The 24,864-nt window shown below is 45.3% G+C and overlaps 1 protein-coding gene across 1 annotated transcript; it reads right to left on the reverse strand.

Moving 5' to 3' along the window:
* Positions 1-6,055: 6,055 nt before the first annotated feature.
* On the reverse strand, positions 6,056-8,118 carry LOC102704019 (40S ribosomal protein S3a). Its single transcript, XM_006663910.2, has 6 exons — positions 7,953-8,118; positions 7,754-7,859; positions 7,010-7,147; positions 6,752-6,937; positions 6,475-6,675; positions 6,056-6,393 (listed from the first exon to the last, which is right to left on the reverse strand). Exons 1-6 carry the CDS (start codon positions 8,009-8,011, stop codon positions 6,298-6,300), a joined length of 786 nt encoding a protein of 261 aa, XP_006663973.1. The 5' UTR covers positions 8,012-8,118; the 3' UTR covers positions 6,056-6,297.
* Between the last annotated feature and the right edge of the window lie 16,746 nt (positions 8,119-24,864).

A 24,864-nucleotide genomic window follows, 5' to 3' on the forward strand; every position in this document is an offset into this window, starting at 1 on the left:
GGAGGGGACACCTGTACTGGCGGTGTGCGGCGGGGGGGCGTGCGGCGGTGTGGGTGGGTCTTCTGCGGCAGGTGGACGCCGTGCTTGATGTGGGCGTGTGCGAATCGGGCACGGGGAGGGGGGCTACCCTACCCTGCCCGTATGCCCGTTAGCCAGGACAGACGGGCACATCACGACCGCACTCGACGCAGCCTATGCCATGCCCGTCCCCGGCGAGCTTGCCCGTGGCCAGCGGGGAGGAGAGGGGAAACCGACAGGGTGGGCACATTGCCGGCAAGAGATTTTTGGGAAGAAAAGGGATGTAATGTAAGAAAAAAGTAAAGTACCATAGCGTCGTCATCCTCTACCACGCTGGTAGTGCTGTCAGGGACACCCCAGTCGAATGAGAGCAGCGGGTCCCTCAGCCCGCCGCGCTTGTCCGCTAGCGTCGAACGCAGCGACTGCAGCTCCGGCGACGACGCGGTGACCGGCAGCGACCCCATGGCGCGGCGCCGCACGGCCTGGGTCACATCGCGCGCGCATGCGTCCGTGTGCATGCAAACGACTCGCGCTGGCGCCGCTGCCTTGCCGCAGCCGTCGTTGTAGTCGTGTCTCATTCGAGAGCAATATTTTCCTATAAATATTTATCATTTAAGCTAAACTTTTAAAATCCATACCATTAGTATTATTTTAAATATTTTTTTAAATATGTCAAAATATTGAAAGTTCAGGCATATTTTATCCTATACAGTAAATATTCTTCCAGCGTCGTACAAAGTGAGTCAACAAAAACTAGGAAGAGTAGATAATGGGAGGACTAATTTGGTTTAGCTGCACCAAATTAGACCATGATCAATAGTTATCCAAAATTCAATCCCCCCTAAATCTTTTGCTGCAAATAGGCAATTAGCATTTAAGTTATGAAATATCTGAAATTGCATGGGTTTTGTTTTGGTGTCTTACACACAACTGCATATGTTAGGAGGGTCATATAGGTTTACAAAACCACATTAATCTCTTTTTTTTCTTGGGTAAATTTTACAAAACTTACATGAAGTTTTGCGGATATTAATTTGTTTCTTTGATCCACACATGAGCTCTAAACTTATATGAATAAGTTTTTTTTATCCATCTTATACATATTATAGCTAAGGATGAAAATGGTCGAGAGACTTTTCTTAGTCAACCGAGACTTTATGACTTTTTTATCTATCTATAAATTGTCATCTACATCGTAACTTTATGACGTTTTTATCCATCATTTCAATACTGTAGTCATCTAAACTAGTTTGGTTAACAATATGTTTCTATGGTGGATGGTGGATAGAGCATGGTTCAACTTATTAGGTTCCTCAGAACCTACCTATTTCGGTTTAATTAGTCAACTGCTCAATATGTATTTGTGCTTGCATTTATGACTAATTATTATTTTAGTGGTGGACATAATAGAGTGTGTGTGAGTGTTCATTGATTAAGAGGTAAGATATACCGGCCTCTTGGAGAATTAGGATATGCATATATGTATTTATAGAGGCGAGTGTAAGCGTGTGTGTATATAAGCGTATGTGTATACATCGCCTACACATTTTTTGTCTAGTGAAACGGTCAGAAACTTTACAGTGTTCCAGACTCTAACGGGGTTTTTTACCACGTGGGAAACGAATGAACATGACGTAATCTTCATTGCTTTACACAACCTGGCTTGTTGCTATTTTTTGGCATCAGCTTGGTTATGTGGTTTATACATTTTATTTGGTTTTTAGAAAATGAATATATTCCACAGTTTGTAGATGGAAAGTCATGCAGTATCGCAATAAAAATTTGCTAGGTTTGTGGATGAATTCTGATTATGTTATTATGGTGTAAAGTTAGGTTTGATTTTTGTTTTTCATTTACCGCATATCGTATCGAAGTGTTGAGGACGTATGGACGATGGACGATTGACCAAGTATAACTTACTTAAGTTATAGATAGCTTGGTGCAAAAAGGGACCCAACAAGTGAATACATGGTTTAGAGAACAAGTTCTAGAAAGGAGGAAGCTTTGCAACTTGCAATTTCAGTCCCTTCCCTCCTTTCCATGACTTTGTTGTTGTGATCTTAGCTCCATTGCAATATCTCCAGTTTGCCAATCTTCACTAGGGCAGCAATCACTTTAACTACACGGGTCTAGTGACGCGTGGCTAAATTAAAATAAGTGTGACTGGGTTTGATGAAGCACAGGACATCCAAAAAAGGTGTATGGTGGAATGCAGTAACTCCATAATGCTAGGAGGGAGGTGAATAGCATTAGGGCTTGGGGACTAGGAAGGGGCAGTGTGATAGGGATATGAAACAAGACGAGCAACAATACCGAAGGCCCACTAGGAGAAGAGAGAGTGAGGGGATGATGGATGGGCAGATATAAGTGTAACCTTCCTAGCTAACACATTGGTCATGGACATAATTTTAAATTGTTTTAGGACTACATTGTCAAATACATTTTTGTTTCATCAAAATATGGAACATATATTTCTGGACTGAAAAAAAGAAAAGACCTAATATATATATATATATATATATAGATATATATATATAATATTTATGGGTAACTTTTATATATGTATTGTTAGCGAAGGTCAAAAATAAATTATGATGAAAAAACTCCAAAACCAAAATCAAAATCAAAATTAATTTTAAAAATTTAAATTTTGACTTATGTTGAAAGTATTAGTGAAAAGATAAGGATTTATTGTCAAGCCTATGGAAACCAACAACCACAAAATTAAGATACTAGTGACTTAACGAGGACAAGAAGCATTAGGCAAGAAACTAATGTTTCAAAATCTCAAAGATATGGGTTTTTTTAACTTTTGATTTTTAGTTTATTTTCTAAATTTTATAACTATGATTCTTATAAGATATGTATTGATGTAGAGAGTTACTGATTTCTATAGATTATATGAAGGTTGTAGCTATGGATGAAAACAACTCGAAAACAGACGAAAACACCATTACCGTTTCTGTTTCCATATCTTTTTCGGAATCAGAATAGAATTAAGAAACCCTGGATAAGAAACATAATCGAATATTATCAAATATGAAAACAGGACAAATACGAGAATACGATAATAGAAATTTATCACATTATAAAAACCCTTAACTGAGTTCATAGATCATTTTGTTAATGATTGACTCAATACCAAATAAAGACTATAGTTTATAAATTATTATAAATTAAAGTACACATTTTACAGATTATTACAAAGTTTATATATGCAAACATCATATCATACAAGTTATTATAAATGGTCTGTTTTTTCAAAAGCTGCTTTCTATCGGTTGTCCCAAACACTACGCTGCTTCTGAGAATTTGTAAAAGATGACTACCAAACAACTATTATTTTTTAAGAAGGAAGCAGACCCAAAAAATAAGTGTCAGTGTACATATTTTGACTAATCTCTATAATACGAAAGCTGGGCAGATTCATTGGCCAGGAATGTGCCACATGTCGTTGCTTGCTGCTGAGGAAATGTGCTCCCTGTCAGCTCACGGCCGGACGCTCACCCAAGCACAGATGCTACACTCAATCTGCTCTCTCTCCCTCGCATGGGCAGGAACCTTCCAGTTCACTCGCACCATGCTATTGTGTCACTGCCCCGTTGTCGCCGGCGCCACTCGCACGTGTCACCACGCCGCACCAGCATTCACCGTATGCTTTCACAATTGTTAGAATTAATTCAAATTTGAATCTTAGAATACGCATAACATATTCATTTTAAATCTAATTTGAGTGAAACTTGAACCTAAATTTATCTAAATTCATAACCTTCCCGGCAGTATTAAATTCATTACTTAATAAATATAGTTGTATTTATGAAGAAATTAATATCCAATGGTTAAGCAATAGTAAACATAAAAATGTATTACTACCTCCGTTTCGTAATGTAAGATGTTTGATTTTTTTTTTAATATTTGATCATTCGTCTTATTCAAAAATTTAGTACAAATATAAAAAATATCAAGTTGTGTTTAAAGTTCTTTTGATACTAAAGTAAGTCATAAGCAAAATAAATGATATTTCCACAAGTTTTGAATAAGACAAATGGTAAACATTACAACATAAAAAATTCAAACATCTTATGTTATGAAATGAAGGGAGTAATAAATAAAATTGGTGTTATACATTAAACTAGGTATGGGAATAATTGTCTCAACATGTATTTTAAAATATAAATCCATTTTTAGTAATTCGTGAACTATTGTTCTTATAAAATCAAGACCCTCCCAATGGTATATAATTTGTAATTTGATCATATTTCATTCATAAATTAAATATTTGGTTAGCTTCATATATGATTAATATATTTTTAATTCCTCATGGCAAAACTCCACGGGTTAAAATGTGGTGGTACAGGCGAACGATGCACTCATACATTCTAAAACACATCAATCTTTATTAAAAAATTAATAAAGGTATTAATTATAAATTTATGGTTACAATCCCTAATAACTAAATTGTCTTTCTAGTTAAAGATTTAAGATTAACTTGTCAAAGTGGGCTCGGCTATTTGGTATTCAGGCCTGCAAAAATTACGAGAAAAATAAGTGCCCTTACCAAATTTGTTTCTGTTTTCGAATTCCCAAACAAAATAAATTCCGACAATTTCAGTTTCCATCCCTCAGCAGATCCTATGAACACGGGCATACATTTTCTTTGTTTTTGGAAGGGGCACTTTTTCACGGCTGGAAAAACAAGAGGGATCTTTCCTAATCATTTTACCAGGGTCTTATAATTATATCTTGGCCAACCATATAGAAAAGTTTTTGCTTAGGAACAGATCAGAAAGATGCAAGTGTACAAATAGCTAAATACAACCCATTGACATTAGAGCACGTACAAATATGCTTATTAGCTGACTCTCTCTCAATAGACACGTAAGAAAGAATATTTGATGACATAGAGGAAAGAGAGTAGAGGAAAGAGAGGGAAGAAGAGAGAAAAATATGCATGACAATGGCTTATAGTCGACTAGAAAACTTGCTTGCATGAAGGTGAATAAAAGGAAAACTAGCGTTTTATTACATTAATTAAAAAACTATACATGACTTAACATTTAGGCAAAATTTGCTACAGGGCATCAAAAAACGCGTAATTAGCCGCTGAACACCGTAATGCAGGACACCACAAAAGTGTCGTAATTAGCTATAGAGCACTCCAACCAATTTTTTATTATTTTCAGAGTCAAAAATTCTAAAAATGACAAGATTGTCCTCGACGGCTAACCCGTTATGCGCCCTTATCGTCGTTGGGTCGCCACTCACTCACCATGTAGGCTAGGGTTCGAGTATGGTACACCTCCGAGACCAATTAGGTCTAGTTCAACTGAAACCAGTCAACATAACGGGTTGGCCGACAAGGGCAATCTCGTCATTTTTAGAATTTTTGACTGAAAATAATAAAAAATTGGCCGGAGTGCCCTTATTATAAAATGATTTTTGTTGTGACGTGGGTCAGATAAGAGCAAGTTCAACAGTATAACCAACTACTAGCTCTAATTTATCTATAGTCAATCTAATAGTCAATTCATACAATAGTTACCTACTAGCTCTAATTTATCTATAGTCAATCTAATAGCCAATTTATACAATAATTACCTACGAAACATTAATACATGATCCCACATGTCATATCTTAGACCTACAAATTAGTACTCTTCACTACTCTTCTCTCTCCCCTCTTATCACTTTAAAATATGTTTATACCTTACTCTTCTCTCTCCCCTCTTATCACTTTAAAATATGTTTATACCTAGCTTATAGTGCTATTCGCTATTATACATGCTCTAAGAGTAGATAACGGGCTGTACATTTAAATATGCCCTTAGAAACCCAAATCCAAAGTATGCTTCTGAACGAATGAACACGCAGAATTCTCACATAGGAGAAAAACCATGTAATCTCGCAAGTCACAACTACCCCCAATAAACAGAATTACCGGACCATCAATTAGATCAAAATATTGGCCACAGCCCTACACAGCTATAGAAAAGGTATTAGGAAAGATAATCAACTGCATCCAACGCCACCGGAAGTATTATGGCAAGTTTGGCAAAATGCATTAGGAGAAGCAAGCAATAAACAAAATTCTTCCATGCATAACGAAAGTTACAAATCAGGCTTTCAAGTTCAGAGCAGGCCTAGCACGAGCAGGCAAATAAACATAGTATTTTTGGCCCATAAACAAGAACAAAAAACATTGCCACACTAGCACACCACAAAAACTGAGACAGTTAAGCAGATCTGAAGAATTAGAGCTCTACAAAATAAGGGATAAATCTACTCAGCAGCGACTTCCTGTCCTGCCACAGCTTCATCTTCTGCAGGCCTCTCGAGCTTCATACCAACATCTTCCTTGGTATAATCCCCATGCACCTGGAACAAGCCACAAACCACATTAGAATGACGATTCACATCATAACTCAACAACAAAATGGATTATATTATAACATTCACCTCCATAAGCTTCCCCAGGTCAAATTTTGGGGCCTTGAGGATCTTGACCTTGCGCACGAAGACATTCTGAAGCGGAAAGATGCTTGATGTGGACTTCTCGATTTCCTTCCCAATCACCTCAGGAATGAACTTTGACACGAGCTCCTTCAAGTCACAGGACGATGCCTGGTTCGCCATTATCTCCACCATCTTGCGGCGGATCTACACAGATTACAATCAAACATGGTAAATAAGCAGCTCAAAAATAGCAAGACCACTATATATCAATCAAGATTACCTGTCTAATCTGGCTTGCTTGAGCATAGCAGGTACGTTTCACTTGGTTTGGCCTCCTCTTGGTGAAGCCAATACAGAACAGACGAAGCATATAGTTATCGGTGGTCTTAACGTCCACATGAGCCTCGATGAGCGTCTGCCACTTCTTCACCAATGACCTGAGCTTGTCAGTTGTAAAATCCATCCCCTACAGTAGAACTGGTTAGCAACAAAAAACACAACCTACAGAAGCATTTTTGCATTGTGATAGAATCATTACCCAGAAGTTTGTAAGAACGTTCTTGCCTTGAACATCCTCAGCACGAAGTCTGATTTTACGGTACGCCTGATCCTCATCGTTCTGCAGATCAGCCAAGGAAACCTCGAACACGCGATGTTTGAGACCCTCTGAAGCAATCTAAAACGAAGTATAAATATTTAATTGTCTTACAATGATATTATGACACAGGTGACTTAAAGTAAACCCTGATAAACCAGCAAATAAAGGAATATATGCAATTGAAGAACTACATTCAGGGATCTGCTAACGACCACATGTATATCCTACATTCAGGGTGACAGGGTGTGTTTTATTTAGAATGCAAGAACTGTACATTGGGGAAACGGCTGAGGGTGGGCAAAAGGTGAGCTTATATCAGTCAGCTTATAGCATATTCTGTAGGTATTTTATTGTTCTTTTTGTGCTCTCTCTCTCTCTGAAAATCAAAATCCATCCTTTCATGCATTTCAAGTGTGGCACTTGTCCATATAATTCTCTGCTTAGCTCCTGTGTTACAATGATATCACGATGCAACTGACTGAAAGTAAACCCAGATAAACCAACACGTAAAGGAATACATGCAATTGAAGAACTACATTCAGGGATCTGCTAACGACGAGACATATATCCTACATAATTTTGGGATGGAACAAAGATAAAAACAGGATATAGGAATGCAAGACAAATCTACTTCCAATCTATCTATTCATATCCCAAAGCGCAAGGAAGCAAGCAGCGCGATACCTTTGTGCCCTGTGTCCTGGACACGAGCGTCTTCCCGACGTTCCTCACGTTGAACACCGATGGGGCCTTGATGTCGTACCAATCTTTCTTGGCGAAGGGATCGACGCTGCACGAAGAAAGAAGCCGCATCAACACCCATGCGCCGTGGCAAGGAAGACCGAAAGGAAGGGAGAGGAGATGTGGGGGGAGAGAAACTCACGTCTTCTTCTTGGATCCCTTCTTCCCCTTCGAGATACGCTTGTTTTTCCCCACGGCCATGGCTGAGGCTGCTTCTCCTCCGAGCGCTCGGGCTGAGAGTCAGCGCGCGATCGCGTCGGCGACGGTGGCGGCGTCGGCGCTGCCTCGCTCGCTCGCGTCGGGGTGGAGGAACCCTATCTCGGCGAGGGGTGGGGATTATATAGTCGTGCGGCTCGATCGTGCGGCTGGGATGGCCCGCCCGAATAGAGTATATGAACGGCTGGGATTCGCGAAAGCCCGAATAATGCTCCACTGGGCCCAGGCCCATGAATCCCAGCAGAGGGAAGATTGGCCCTATTAAGGAATAAGTTCATTTTAGGTCTCTCTTCTTGACAACGAGTTTCAAAATCGTCACTCAACCCCAATACCATAAATGTTCGACCCCAACTCATTAAAACCATGCTCCGCAGGCAGTATACGAGAATTGTTTCGCTTACATGATATACTAGTCAGCTTGTAGGACCCACTTGCAAGTCAAATAAAAAATAAAAATAAAAAACTCCCTCTGCTCTCCCCTCCCTCTCCATCGCCATCGCCACTGTCCGGCCGGAGGCCCCCGTCTCAGTGCCACACCGGTGAGCCACCAGCGTCCTGTGCGCCGTGGCTAGGGGCGTAGGCCGCGTAGCCAGGGGTAGTCCAGGTGGGCTTGTGACTACCCCCGAAATCGGCCCATGAACCAGTAACCCCACAGCCAGCCCAATAGAAAGAGATAGCCAGCTAGGGTTTGTTTGTTTGGCGATGCGCACATGCGAGGAGGCAGCGGCTGCAGTTGCGGTTCCTCTCCAACTCTCCCTCACTCTACTCCCTACATCGCCCATCTGCGCCGTGCTGTCCACCGTCGAACAGCGGCCTCTCCGCTTGCGGCTGCGGACAGCCGCCCAACGCCCGATGCTCGCGTCTGCTCGCTTGGCTCCCGCCGACGACGCCTGCTGCCGATGCCCCGCTTGGGCCTCTCCGGCCAATGCCCGCTGTGACCGCCACCCCACCTGCGCCTGCGGCAGCAGACAGCCGTCGGACGGCTGACGCCCTGCCTGCGGCTAGTTGGTCGACGCCCGCCGCCGCCGCCGCGGCGGCCAACCTGTACGCGCGACGCCTGGCGCCCGCTCCCCAGCAAGCCGACCTCTCGCTGCCTACTGCGAGCGGTGATACTGTGACCGTGAGTGGCTAAGCGTTGTCTCTCTGAATCTCTCTCTCAGTCTTTACTAGATTATTACTAGTTAGTGTCTAAAAATCTAAGCACGCTCTTACAGTCTTACTGGTTAGTAGTAACTAGTACTCACTACTCTGTATAGTCACTAATTAAATTTCAATCCGTTGCTAGAATGAAAATCATCGTTCTACTCATGCACAAATGTATATTATTTACTTGCTATAAACTTGCAAGTTACAACATCTCATTGTTTACTTGTTAATTGTTATTATAAGATTTATATTGGGCTATTTTTATTTGGGTAAAACATGAAGAGGAAAGGGGATATCATGGTACTTGAACATTTCGACTTTGTCAAATTAGTGGATTATTGATCTCCTAAGATGTTAATTCTATATTCTATCATATTTTAACTAAACTTTTACTCCATATATATGATCGTGGTGTTCAATTTTTTATATCGTGTCAACTTAGAACGTTATAGTTTGGACAGACAGGACAACCCCACAAAAATTTCTTGGCTACGCCACTGGCCGTGGCGGCGAGAGCGTTAAGGGTGAGGAGCTTCCTCTGCCTTAACTACAGCTAATTAATGACATGGAGATTAGTTTAATCTCTCATGTATCCATAGTTCTAAGCACGCATGGTTGCATCAGATCCAGCTTGCCTCCTCACCTCCTTCGGTGATGCAGCTCCTTGATGATCCTCAGATCTTCTTAGCTGATTGCATAGAGAGAGAGGTAGGTAGTCAGGCACACACTTGATCAATTGACTTGATTGACTGGAGATGATGACAAAGCTTGTTTGCTTGCTAGTGGTGGTGTTTGCGGCAGCGATGGTAGGAGCCGGCAAGCTGAAGGTTGGGTACTACGAGAAGACGTGCAAGGACATGGAGAAGATCGTCAACTCCATCGTCGTCGACTCCGTCAAGGCCAACCGCAGCAAGGGCGTCGGCCTCGTCCGCCTCCTCTTCCACGACTGCTTCGTGATTTCTTCCCATTTCCATTCTGGAATTTGAAGAGGCTGCAACAGTTCTGCTGGCCTTTGGTGTTCTACTTTGACTCGTTGACAGACATCGCACAAGGCGACATATTCTGTAATTTCTCTCTTCATACTAACCCACCAAAACTTTTCCTTGAGATCTTGATACATTTTTGTACTCCCAGGATGGATAGAATACTGGGTTTGATGAGCCTCTTGAAGTATCAACTCCTTTTGATGCTTGATATCCGGTACACACAACCTGTTTCCCATCCAGATTGTTCCATGTTCATCTTCTATAAAATCTCGAGCTTTACCAACTCGCATATTTTTCTTTAGTTCAACTATTTCTGGGTCATTTGCTTGGGCCTGAAGTACTTGGTCCACCAAAGTTGGTTGCGCCTCTAGGGCTGCCACAAAACCTTGTTCGACTAAACCTAAATTTAGTCGTTCAAACTCCTGCTGCAACTGCTCACAAACTTTCGTGGTCACAGCGGCATTGCAGTAATTCTTCTGGCTTAAAGCATCTGCAACTACATTTGCTTTGCCTGGATGATAATGGATACTTAAATCATAATACTTGATCAATTCCAACCATCTTCGCTGGCGGAGGTTCAAATTCGGTTATGTAAAGATATACTTTAAGCTCTTATGGTCCGTATACACTTCACACTTGTTACCAATTAGGTAGTGTTGCCATATTTTCAGGGCATGCACTACGGCTGCTAGTTCTAAATCATCGGGTAGACCCTCATGCGGTCTCAACTGATGAGAGGCATAAGCAACCACCTTTCCTTCTTGCTTCAGCACACATCCAAGCCCTGATCTAGATGCATCGCAGTAAACCTAGAAGTCTTTCGCCTGATTTGGCAAAATCAGCACTGGAGCTGACACCAATCTCTGCTTAAGTTCCTCAAAACTCTTGGTGCACTCGGCAGACCACTTGAACTTCTCTTCCTTTTTCAACTGCTGCGTCATTGGCTTGGCTATCTTTGAGAAATTCTCAATGAACCAGCGGTAATAACCCGCAAGTCCTAAGAAACTTTTGATTTACGAAACCGTCTTAGGTGGGGTCCACTTTGTTACTGACTCCACATTACTGGGGTCCACTGCTTCTCCTTGAGCATTGATCACATGACCTAGGAACTTCACTTCACGAAGCCAGAAATCACACTTACTGAACTTGGCATACAAATGATGCTCTATTAGCTTCTCTAGTACTATCCTCAAATGTTGCTCGTGCTCTTCTTCTGACTTGGAGTAGATAAGTATGTCATCAATGAAGACCACCACAAACTTGTCCAAGTATTCCATGAACACCTTATTCATGAGATTCATGAAGAATGCTGAGGAATTAGTAAGTCCAAACGACATTACCGTACATTCATACAAGCCGTAGCGAGTAGTGAATGCTGTCTTGAGAATATCCTCTTCCTGAATTCTCAACTGATGATACCCTGATCTCAAATTGATCTTGGAGAAGACTTTGGCTCCCTTCAACTGGTCAAACAGATCATCGATCCTTGACAGAGGATACTTATTCTTAATGGTGACATCGTTCAAAGCACGATAGTACACACACATTCTCTTGGTTTTGTCCTTCTTCTCAACAAAAATAACCGGGGCTCCCCAAGGCGAGGTGCTCGGTCGAATGTAACCTTTCTGAAGCTGCTCATCCACTTGATTCTTCACTTCTGCCATCTCATTAGCTGTCATCTTGTAGGGTCTCTTATATATCGGTGCAGTTCCCGGTACCAAGTCGATACAGAACTCGATCTCTCTTTCTGGCGGCATCGTCGTGAGATCATCTGGAAAGACCTCCGGGTACTCACAGACCACTGGTATATCTACCATCTTCTTCGGGTCTTTGACTGCTTCTGAAGGTTGCTCATCTGCTTCCATCTGATACAGACTTGTTCCGATTATCACTGACTCCGGCGACTGATAAGTCACCACTTCACCACCTTCACTGGTCAAGGTGACTGTACGCTTGGCACAATCAATCACTCCTTGATGCTTGGTAAGCCAGTCCATTCCCAAAATGACATCTAGGTCTTTGGATTCGAGAAGGATTAGATTGACTAGAAAGGATGTCCCTTGGATTTCTATGGGCACATTAGGACTATAAAGGTCTGAAATCATACTATGCCCTAGAGCACTAACCCGCATCAGGTTTCTTAACTCTTCCCTTCTTAACCCAAGCATTCCCACAAACTTTCTTGAAATAAAAGTGTGTAGCACCAGAATCAAAAAGTACTGTAGCAGGTACGGAGTTGACAGGAAACATACCTAGTATTACTTCTGGCGCAGCCTGTGCTTCTTCTGCAGTGGTGTGGTTGACACGGGCTTGCACGAACCTCTGCCCGCTGTGCTTCGACTTCGGGCACTTGTCGGCAAAGTGATCTGGGTCGCCACAGTTGTAGCACACCCCAGGCTTAGAACCTGTATCCTTCCTAGCCGGAGGAGGCTGAGCTATCGGTGGAGGTGCATTTTGTTGCCACGGAGCTAGTGCTGGGAGAGCACGCTGAGGTGGAGCACGCTGGGACGAGCCACCGTTGTTGAAGTTGTTGGGGTTGTAGGGACAGTGTTGGCGGACAATGAAGGTAGATTGTCCGTGCTGCTGACTTGGAGGGTGAGGGCCGAGATGGAACCGGGGCTTCTGCGGATGCGGCTGGTTTGACCTAAACTGAGAGGCCTTCCTTTTCCTATCCATCTGGATGTGCTGGTCCTCCTGACAGATGGCCTTGTCGACTAGCTTCTCAAAATCAACATAGTCACCCGAAAGCAATTGTTTCTTTAACTCATCCTCCAAACCTCCGAGGAACTTCTCCTGCCTTTCGGCATCAGTGCGGACATCCTCGGGGGCATATCGCGCTAGGCGATTGAACTAATGAAGATACTCATTCACCATCTTGGTACCTTGTTGCAAAGCGCGGAATTCACGTTTCTTTTGAGTGACTATTCCGTCAGGGATGTGCGCTTTGCTAAAGTTGAGACAGAACTCCGCCCAAGTCACTTCCGTGGTAGCGGTGCGAGTAACCAGGAAATTATCCCACCAAGCAGAGGCGGGACCCATCAGCTGGTGTGTGGAGAAGGAGACCTTCTCCTAGCTAGTGCACTGCAGTAGATTGAGCTTTTTCTCAATGGCATGGAGCCAATCATTTGCCTCCATGGGGTTGGTGGTGCTTGAGAAGGTCGGGGGACGGACACGGAGGAACTTCGGCAACTTGGACTGCACTGGTGGTGGTCCATGCTGCTGTTGGTTATTCTGGTGCTGGTTCACGAGCTGTTGTAGCACCTGTTGATGTTGTTGCTGCTATTGTTCCATCTGCTGCATCATGAGGGTGAGCATCTGCGTCTGACTAGCGAGGATCTGAGCGAGTGACGGGTTCTCTGGTGGGGAAAGTGGGTGAGGTCCTTCGGTGCTAGAGTGGTCGGTGTTGCGGTTGCCGTTGCGGGTGTTCACCATCTGCAGGAGCAGGAGGGAACAGAAAGAGAAAGAAGAAAAAGAAACGACTAAGCAAATAGGGATATATTTAATTAATGAACTATAATTGTCTTGCTTAAGAAACACGCTTAAAAACCACACAACTCCTGGCGGTACAACCATAACCCCACTACTGCTATGGTTCACCACTAGTCCCAAGCCAAGCAAACCTAACACACCAAACCTAACACACAACGACTAAAGAACAAAGCTAAAGGTGACGTCTAATGCGCGGAAGGAGAGCAACGATCGACGGCAGGGGACGAATCTTCTTCCTCGTCTTCGGAACAGCTCCTAGAGTTGTTGGGGAGACCATCTTCATCTTCACCAGAGGCGGACTCACTGCAGCTAGAGACTGTGACGATGAAATTGCGATTTCTTGCAGTGTTGAAGGGGGAGACACCTTCCTCGGGAACCGGGGTCAGAGACGTTGGCACCATCTGCATCAGCGGTCTTGGTTCATCCGGGGCACCGGGTTAGGACTGAACTCTTGGTGGCCCGCAGGTTCGCTTCCTTGCTGTGAGGCGAAGCCTCGCACCACCGGGCTCTGGGAATCCTTTGAGTCTGGCATTCTCCTTCTTCATGCAGTCGATCTCATCCTGCAGCTGGACGATCTGGGTGAGCTTGGTGTCGTTCAGGGCCTTGGACGCTTCATGGGGTATCCTGTCGTGAAGGACACTCTTGCCAACTCTGCCACGAATCCATCCATTCCAAGTCCACGGTGGAACAAGGGGTGGTTGGCCATCTAAAGAACAACAAGGATTTAGAATCAATGGATGCAAAATTTTATTTCAAGATAAATAAATCATAAAAGAAACAAAGTAAATAAAATTATACCCGTAAATCAATTTACTCACGCTTTTCAACCAGAGAGATTTAGCTTTTAAATAACTCACCCCTTTGAAAAGCACTAAACCATTTTCAAAGCAACTCTAACTTTCACAAACTATGCACAAACATGAAAAACAAAGAGCACTTAGTGTTTCCATTGGGCTGATCCTACGGTCAAAGGAGGCTCTGATACCAACTTGTCACGCCCAGAAATTCCTCACACGAATTTCTGAACTTAATTGTGTATTAAAATCCCTGTCCAGGACCAGCCAGGGTACATAAGTACACAATGTTGATTACATAACCATCGTTCTTAGAAACAACTGAAAGTAACACTTATTCTAATGAAAATGCAGCGGAAAGAAAAGTAGACTAGCTCCAGCGGGTACGGCTCCAGTCCAGAGGCAAAGCTTCGACGGAAGACCAGCGCTGTGAGTCTCCTCCATCGAACTCCACTTCTAACTCTAGAGGCGAGGGGGGGGAGTAGGGCAATGCTGAGTACAAACTACCGTACTCAACAAACAGCTTGGAAAAGAGGGTAATAAATGATGCATAAAGATCATCAAGGGCAAGCTAAGGTTAGTTGCAATAAAGCAGCATTTAAATAAGTAACAGGGATTGAATTGAATAAAGCTAATTAAATACATTAAAGAATAAGTAAATAACAGTTGTAAAATACCACAACAGTGTCCAATGTTACACCACGTTGCGACAGGCCCAACCACTACTCAACATTACATCATGTTGCAGTAGTCCCAAGTGAAAACCAGTTTACCCAAGTCATTAAAGGTTCACGAATCATAGTGAAGCTGGGAGTCCGCCCGTAACCGTGGGCACGACTATTCGAATAGATGATATTGTGATCAGAGGTGTACTACTGTACCCACAAGACACGACTCCACTACACTTGAACGTGCACCGACATACCACCATGGCATACCTGAAAGGAGACCGTGATAGGACCCGTCACATAACCCTCCCTATTTAATCGCACCGCACTTCAGGTTTCACTCCCTCCTTTACACCAAGTCGGGCAGTCCCCTCTTGTGCCTTGGTAGATCCGTAAGTAGCAGAGGCTTTTGTTACACCACGATTGCCCGTCCATACTCCATCACGCCTACCCTTGCCTTGGTACGTCAAATAGTTCGAAGCCATGCTTCAAATCCCACCTTACCCACTCGGCATGTGGTTACCACTAACTTACTTCCAGGGTTTCCCGTGAACCGGTCCTTAATTGCCATGGGTGCGACTCTCAAAACCATGCACCCACATCCCACCATTATCAATATTTTAGTAGATAATAACCCGAACCGGCTGATGAATCATAATTAACAGCTATCCAGAACTAGTGATGATTAAGTGTGATCCCATGAGCTACTTGTTCTAAGCATGGCTAAGCATTAACCTAGACCTAACTCTACTCAAGTTACCCCTGGTCTAACATGAATAAAGTTGGATAATCAACGGCATAATAATAAGGATTACCCGAAAAATAAATACAGTAAATACTTTAATTAAAACAATACACATTTGAATAAATAAAGCGGGGAATTTGCAATAATAGGTTCAATATGATCAAAGATGAGTGTCACTTGCCTTCCTCTGGCCCCTGGGTAAGTTCAGCGACGATCTCGAAATAAACCGGCTCTTCGGCGGGGTCCGAATCTAAGCGACAAAGCACAAAAATAAATAAAACAGGCACAAACTCTACTGAAACAGTAAAAAAAGTGTTTTTAATGGATTCTTGATAATTTTATGAATTTAATGAAATTTGAATGGACCTAAACGGAGACTAGACGAATTAGATATGAATTTTAGAAGTTTTATGGGTTTTTAACTAAACAGAAAAGTCCTAAATCAATTATTGCGCAATTAATAGGGCTGGCTGACGTCAGCGAGGAGAGAGGGAGGACGGCGCCGACAGGTGGGCCCCGCAGACAGTGAGAGGGAGGGGTGAGGGGAGGATGACGTCCGGGCCCGGGGAAGAGAGAGAGGAAGGGGGTGGCGCCGGCTGACGAGTGGGCCCGGGGAGGCAAGAGAGATGGAGAGGCCGACGGGTGGGGTCCACCCGTCGGGGGGGCAAGGAAAATAGGGGAGGAGAGGGAGATGGCGACTGCCAGCGCTCGGCGACGGCAACCGGCGGTTGGGCGCGGCGGCCTCGGCGGCACGGACCGGTGGGGAGGAGCGGCGACGCGCTCGCGAAGGGGAGGGCAGCGCGAGGTGACGCGGAGACGGCTCGGAGGCGGCTCTAGCGCGGGGAGGAAGACGGTGGCGACGGGCGGCCGAGATGGTGACGGTGTGCGGCGGCGGAGGGCGGTGGCGTCGCGAGGTGGCGATGACACGGTGGCCGCGAGGCGACGACGACGTTGGGCAGCCACCTAGCGGCGGCGGCAGACGGCTTCCGGCGCGTGGCAACAGCCCGGGCGTACTGGCGACGACGGCGGAAGGAAGGGAGAGGGGGAGGGGAAGATGGAGGCGCTCACTGGCGACGGGGAAGTGGCGCGAGGTTGGTGACGACTGGGAACGGACGACGGCGAGCGGAGAGGTGGTGGCGATGTCCGGAGCGCGGTTGGTAGCGTGCGGACGATGAGGTCAGGCACGACGGCGACAAGGACGAAAAGGCGGGGAGGGCGCTCGGGTGCCCACCAGCGGCGGCGATGGTCGGCAGGGAGTTGGCGAGGTCGAGGCGGAGGTGGCTACGTGGATGGGCGACGGCGAGCGGCGCTCGACGGCGGGATCAGATGCGGCGGGGAAGGAGGAGGGCGCGGCGGCGACAGAGCTTGGGCGGACGGGGAAAAGCAGCGGTGGCGCGCGGACGACGGGATTTATTGGGGAAAGCGCCGGCTAGGGTGGGGCGGCCGGTGGAGACCGAGTCGGCCCCGGCGACGAATTCGGCGGCGGTCGTTGCAGGATATAGGCGGAGTCTGGTTCGGCGACGAGGTGGACTTGGGCGCGGCCGGTGCAAGGAGGCGCGGCGGACTTCGGTGCGGGCGCGGGCGAAGAAAGCTGGGCCGACGGCCCAGGCGGAGGGAGGAGGGCACGCGCATGGGAGAGGGGCGGCCGGTCGGCTGGGCCGGCCGAGCGAGGAAGGGTGGGCCGGTCGGCTGGGCTGGCCCAAGATGGATGGAAAAAGGAAAAAGGAGGGGAAGGAAAAGAAAGGAAGAAAAAGAGAAAAAGGGAGGAAAATTGGACTTCGGCCCAATTTGGGAAGGAGCGAAAAAGAAAGAAAAAGTGGGAAAAAGGAAATCTCCACTTTTGCCGAATTTTAATTTATTTAGTTTGGCAAAATTTTATACCTCTGCGATTTAAGTTTAAATCATGTTAATCAATTTGGAACTTCGATTTAATTAAATTAATTTATTTAGAGGGATTTTTCCTAAGTTAATTAAGCCAATTATTATTTACGAATTTCTTTTATGAATTAAGGCTTAGGATAAAACTCCGGGTGTGACAGCCATCCAAAAATTTGATCTATACAAAAATGGAATCCTGACGACACAATGATTCCATTTTTTCAAACAGATCTCAATTCCAACAACAAATAAAATTTTTTTCCCCAAATTTGTATGATACAAGTTGAAAGGTGGAAGGTGGGAGGGAATTTGGTGTAGGGGGAGAGGGAGATCGACAATGAGAGGTGGAGGGGGTGAGACGACCAAGCAAAACAAGGAAAGCTATCTAAACCAATATGTTAAGAGCAAGGAAAACTAATCCAATCTACTATTTTCTTTTCAAAGCAAAGAAACTAATGTCACACCCGGAGTTTTGTCCTAAGCCTAAAATCGTAAAAAGAAATCCGTAAATAACAATTGGCTTAATTAACTCAGGAAAAATCCCTCTAAAAGAACTTAATTTAATTAAATCGGGGCTCGCAAATCGACTAACTAGATTTAAACTCAAATTGCAGAAGTATAAAATTTGGTCAAACAAATTAATTTAAAACTCAGCAAAAGTGGGGCTTTCCTTTTTCCTTTCTTTTTCCCTTCCTTCTCAAATTGGGCCGAAGTCCAATTTTCCTCCCCTTCCTTTTCTTTTTCCTCTTTCTTTTTCCTCTCCTCATTACCGGGCCGGCCCAGCTGAGCCGGCCCATCTCCCCGCTCGGCCGGTCCAGCCGACCGGCCTCCTCTCCCCGCGCGCGCGCCCCCTCCCGCCTGGGCCGCCGCTCGGCCCAGCTCGCCCGCGAAGTCCGCGCCGCCTCCCTCCGCCTTTGCGCCACTGACAGGCGGGGCCCACCTGTCAGCGACCACGCCCGCGCCCGCGCCCGCGCCGACCGAGTCCGAGTCCACGCCGCGCTGCGCCGCCGCTGGTGAGCGTCTCCTTCCTCCTCCCCTCTCTCTTTTCCTTCCCGGCCGACCGCCACCGAGCCGCACGCCATCGCCGGACGTGTGCGGTGCTCGTCGTCGCCGCCGCCCGCCGCTGTCGTCGTCGCCTTCGCGACGCCGTCGTCAAGCCGCCGCCACCCACGACCGTGCGCGCCCGAGCTCGTCGCCCGGTCGTCGTCGTCGCGCCAGTCCGTCGCCGCCGCTTTGCCCGGCTGCGCCGCGTGCGCCGCCGTCTCGGTCGTGCGCCGCGCGCCGTCGCCGGACGCCGGTCGTCGCCGTCGCCGCGCGCCGCCGCTGTCGCCGCCGCCGGCTGCCGCTGTCGGCCGAGCCGCTCTCCCCGCTCCCCTGCTCTCTCTCCCTCTGACCGACGGGTCCCACCCGTCAGCCGCCGCCGCACCTTCTCCTCCCTCTCTCCTCCCCGGGCCCGCGTGTCAGCCTCTCCTCTCCCCTCTCTCCCACCGACAGGTGGCCCCCACCCGTCAGCGCCTCCTCTCTTCTCGCTGACGTCAGCAGCCCCATTAATTGCGCAATAATTGATTTAGGACTTTTCTGTTTAGTTAAAAAACCCAGAAAACTTCTAAAATTCATAAGTAATTCATCTAGTCTCCGTTTAGGTCCATTCAAATTTCATTAAATTCATAAAATTGTCAAGAATCCATTAAAAATACTTTCTTTTGCTGTTTCAGTAGAGTTTGTGTATGTTTTATTTATTTTTGTGCTTTGTCGCTTAGATTCAGACCCCGCCGAAGAGCCGGTGTACTTCGAGATCGTCGCCAAAGTTCCCTAGGGGCCAGAGCAAGGCAAGTGGCACTCATCTTTGATCATATTGAACCCATTATTGCAAATTCCCCGCTTTGTTTATTCAAACGTGCATTGTTTTAATTAAAGTATTTACTGTATTTATTTCTCTGGTAAACCTTATTATTATGCCGTTGTTTATCCAACTTTATTCATTCCTAGACCAGGGGTAACTTGATTAGAGTTAGGCCTAGGTTAATGCTTAGCCGTGCTTAGAACAAGTAGCTCATGGGATCACATTTAATCATGCTTAGTTCTGAATAGCTATAATGTTGATTCATCACCCGGTTCGGGTTAATGTCAACTAAAATATTGATAATGGTGGGCTGTGGGTGCATGGTTTTGAGAGTCGCACCCATGACAATTAAGGACCGGTTCACGGGAAACCCTGGAAGTAATTAAGTGCTAACCACATGCCGAAATAGGTAAGGTGGGATTTGAAGCATGGCTTCGAACTATTTGACGTACCAAGGCAAGGGTAGGCGTGATGGAGTATGGACAGGCAATCGTGGTGTAACGAAAGCCTCTACTGCTTCCGGATCTACCAAGGCACAAGAGGGGACTGCCCGACTTGGTGTAAAGGAGGGGGTGAAACCTGAAGTGCGGTGCGATTAAATAGGGAGGGTTGTGTGACGGGTCTATCACGGTCTCCTTTCCGGTATGCATGGTGGTATGTCGGCGCACGTTCAAGTGTAGTGGAGTCGTGTCTTATGGGTACAGTAGTACACCTCTGATCAGAGGATAATCTATTCGAATAGCCGTGCCCACGGTCACGGGCGAACTCCCAGCTTCACTGTGATTAGTGAACCTTTAATAACTTGAGTAAACTGGTTTTCACTCGGGACTACTGCAACGCGGTGTAACGTTGAGTAGTGGTTGGGCCTGTTGCAACGTGGTGTAACGTTGGACAGTGTTGTGGTATTTTGCAACTGTTATTTACTTATCCTTTACTGTATTCAATTATCTTTATTCATTTTAATCTCTGTTATTTGTTCAACTGCTGTTTTATTGCAACTAACCCTAGCCTGTCCTTGATAATCCCTATGCATCATTTATTACCCTCTTTTCCGTGTTACTTGTTGAGTACGGTGGTTTGTACTCAGCCTTGCCCAACTTTTTCCCCTCCAGAGCTAGAAGTTGAGTCCGTTGGAGGTGTCTCTCAGGAGTGAGCTGGTCTACCGTCGGAGCTTTGCCTGTGGACTGGAGCCATACCCGGTGGAGCTAGTCTACCTTTTCTTTCCGCTGCATTTCCGCTAGAATAAGTGTTATTTTCAGTTGTTTCTAAGAACGATGGTTATGTAATCAACATTGTCTTTTTGTGTACCCTGGCTGGTCCTGGACAGGGATTTAATACACAATTAAGTTCAGAAATTCGTGTGAGGAATTTCTGGGCGTGACAACTAATATGTTATCTCTTCTTTCTCATGTGCAACTATGAACCACAGTAAAAGCAGAGTAAAACCTAGATGCAAACGACGCAACTCCCAAACCGACCAACGAAAAATTCCCGAAACCACAAAAATAGAACCGTGGCGGCGAGTCGATTTCGTTTTTGTAGATCCCAATGAAAACAAAGACACGGTGGGCAGCGACAGGGGTGGTACTAGACGTGAACAGAACTCGAAACTCTAGACGGACTAACTCTAAGACCAGCAACACGACTCAACAATGCAACTTAAAACTCAACAATGCAAAAACAGAAAAGAACAATGCAAGGCACAATGCAAGGGGTACCTAGCTATTTATAGGGGTGGGAGGACAACCAATGGTGCGCTAGGGTCGTGCTCCACCAGATTGGGGCGCACTCCACTTGGGCCCCTCTTGGGCCGGGGTCCTAAACAAAGTTACAAACCCAAAGGCCCATGATAGGTGGCGCAACATCTTGTTTCTTTATTTGTGGATGACTGGGATGGAAGTTGATGATGAGGCTGGATCCGTTGAAAATATGACTCCAAGATCTTTCCATCAAGTACTCGCGGAGCCAAAACGGAGCTCGTATGCAAATTTCAAATTTGGCGGTTGTTTGCAGTTAGCAATGTAGCGTGTGGCCGAATCGGATTCCAGCACTTGATCATCTTGATCTTAATGTGAGCAATGATTGTATCAATGGTAGGCTTGGTCGCATCACTAGGGTCCCCGCGGGTACAAAGCCTCCCCTGTCCCCATCCTTGACCAAACCTAGGGCCCTGGCCTCATGGGGGAAATTGCCAACCCTATGCCCTCTAGCTCTCACACACACGCCTCATAGCTAGTGTGCACCCACCGCACTATTCCAACAGCCCATGGAGTCGCATGTTGGACTGCTTCGCTCGGTTGGGACACTAGTGGCATCTATTGCTTGTGGACTCTAGGCCTTGCTCCTGTTCATCATCATTGACACATTCCACCTTTCACCGCCCTCCCTTCACTCAAATGTCTCTTCTTTGCCACCATGTGCTATATGATATTGGCGGTCCAACTCGACCTTGCCTCGGGTTCACTGGCCACCAAGTGGTTGCCTCACACCCTTAGTAGGAGAGAAGACGTGGAGAGAGAAGAGGGAGATGGGAGATAAGATACTATGACATGCCCTTGTTTAGTTCAAGAGCTGTCCGAAATACTTAACCAAAGTTTCTTTTTTAGTAATAGGAATAAAAGGTACAACACTAGCATAAACAGGTATGGGTCCTCTAGATAAGCAAAGCAATTGATCACGACATTACCATGCATGGACACATGACTTGAAGTTTGTTTCAAAAAACTGGTGCACGAGATCTAGGACCCTCCGCCCCATTTAAGTTTTGTCCCAAATAACTTTTACGCCATTACTCCCATGCTATTCTTGGTGGACTCAATCACCCTACCAAGCTTTCAAGACATTAATAGGGGGCATTTGACATTTCACCGTAGTATTTTACGATGGACAAAGTATGAGCTAATAGACCTAATTTAAATTTACCGTTCTTCATCCTATGTGTAGTGGTGGAGCGGCTAGAGCCTAGTGTTATCAAAGGCTCCTAATTAAGTTTTATTCATGTGTTTGCAGTAAGTACAAGACATCCTACAATAATAGCAAGGTCAATATTATAGCCAACCGCTAGGTATAAAAACTAACACATCTACAACTATCGATGATCTAGGTCGGCAATAATATATAGAGTGGATAGAAAGGCTCAGAAATAAATAGTATGAAGGTGTAGGTTTACTCAGGTTCGGGCTCTCAACTAGCGAGATAATACCCTACTCCTGCTTGGGATTGTATTTGATGATGTATATAGATATGTCCCTTGAGGGGTGCCTTGTACCCCTTATACAGTGGGGTAAGACTTAAAGAGATGGCAGAGTCCTAATCTAGTAAGACTAAGATTTATCCTGTGGATACTGCTGGGTCTGATTTTCTCGGTATGCAATTAGGATATTATCAAACTCCTAACCGATCTGATACAGATATGATTACCTTCCTATTAGTTACCCCTATATTTATACGTATATGTATAGGTTACGGATACCCCTAGTATAGGCATCCCACAATAGCCCTCAAAGTTATACATAGCCACACAAATTATTCGTGTAGATTGTTAACCATCAGATGCAGCTTCACGTTGTACGCTTGACGTTATCCGAGTGCTTCCCGAGTACTCTGTGATGATTGAAAAGACTGTGGAGAGCTCTGAATGAAGGAAAAAGGTAGGTGCGTCAGGGACGCACCTAGGGTTTAGGTTTACCTATTAGGTATAGCTCCGACTCTATGCTTAAATGTTAAAAACAATTAAACATAGAGTTTAACATAGACCGTGAAATCTTATGTGCATCGAAGATGCACCTAATAGGTATAGCTCCTAACTCTGTGTTTAAATGCATAACAATTAAACATGGAGTCTCTATGGACTGTTACTGTTAACACTAGATTTTGGAAATTGTCGTTATGGATTAATGCACGATTAAAGACCAAATCAGGCAGGAGAAAGGGAATCGGCTAGAAACATAAGCTGAAGACGATACGAGTTCAGCCGATAGAGTTTGAATCGGACAAGGATTGGAGTCCGATTGGGCCCGTGAGCTTAGAGATAGAGTCGGTCGGTATTAATCAAGAGTCCGTGTAAGTTAGTTTGTTTTTATCTTAAAGTTTGTTTAGGATTTTATATCTAATTAGAGTCCGGATTCTTATCCAGCGTTGTAAAGACAACAATTAGTTCATCAATTCAACCTCGGTACATTGCCAATCTTTTCGACAGAGCGAGCTCTCGGCACTGCTCTATCTCGATGTTGACCTAACATGGATTGATTAGAAATTCTGAAGGGTCTCATCCTGATCTCGCAAAGGATCAACTTGTGTGTACTCGAGGACTCTTAGGAAAAGAAAAGCACTTTTCTCTCTCAGCAGTTAGACCGGCTATGGGTGGGTTGGTTATATACTGCGCCTTCCTTCTTCGAACCCGAACCTTTTGGTATGTATTGCCCCCTAACTATAGATCAGATCCACTGGACCAGAAACTCAATTCCGCATTGCTGCTAAGTCGTCGAACTTATCAGATTCACAATGTAAGTTTGTGTTTGTAATCTACTATATTTGAAGTAGTGATAGGTTCTCGATCAAGTCCTCACAAGTTCTTTATTTGATCTATCTATATGAGCTTGTTCAACTCGATTCTATCTCGGTTTGGTCCGATCAATCTAGTTGTACTCGTGAGGGCTTATCGTTGGGTTCTAACCAACATTATTTCAAGTAATCAGTTGGTTTACGTATTAAACTCATCGATCTTCACGTTTCCCATGGTTATATCGTGCTTGACTGCATCATGTCTCGGTTAGATCCGTTCTATATAAGTTTAGTTCGATGGCTATAGGAATTTGTCCGATCAGCTAAGATTAATAAATAGATTGATGGATTACGCTACATTTGGTATCCGATTACTCATATGTTGTAATATTTTACTGATTTCATGCATGATTACGTTTAGATTTGAACTGTCTTCGTTTAGTTCTATCTTATATAGGTCTTCTATCGTATTGTAATCTATATTGCACCAAAAATTATAGTGCACCAAGTGAGACCTTCACTTGTACATCCTCACCTCTCTAATCTAACGGCCCACCTCTATCTATCTACCAATCAACGGCTGGGATCACGCCGCCTCGCCCTCACCCATCGCCCACAGACGCCGCCTCGCCCTCACCCGCGTCTGTGCCACCGCGCCCCGCGAGCGACGCCGCCGCCCCTCCACCGCGACCGACGCCGCCGCTCCACCGTCCCCGCCCCTCCACCGTGCTGCCGCCGCTCCGTCTCGCCACCCGCGACCGACGCCGCCGCTCCACCGCCACCAAC

Source organism: Oryza brachyantha, chromosome 12, assembly GCF_000231095.2.
Source record: "Oryza brachyantha chromosome 12, ObraRS2, whole genome shotgun sequence".
NCBI lineage: Eukaryota > Viridiplantae > Streptophyta > Magnoliopsida > Poales > Poaceae > Oryza > Oryza brachyantha.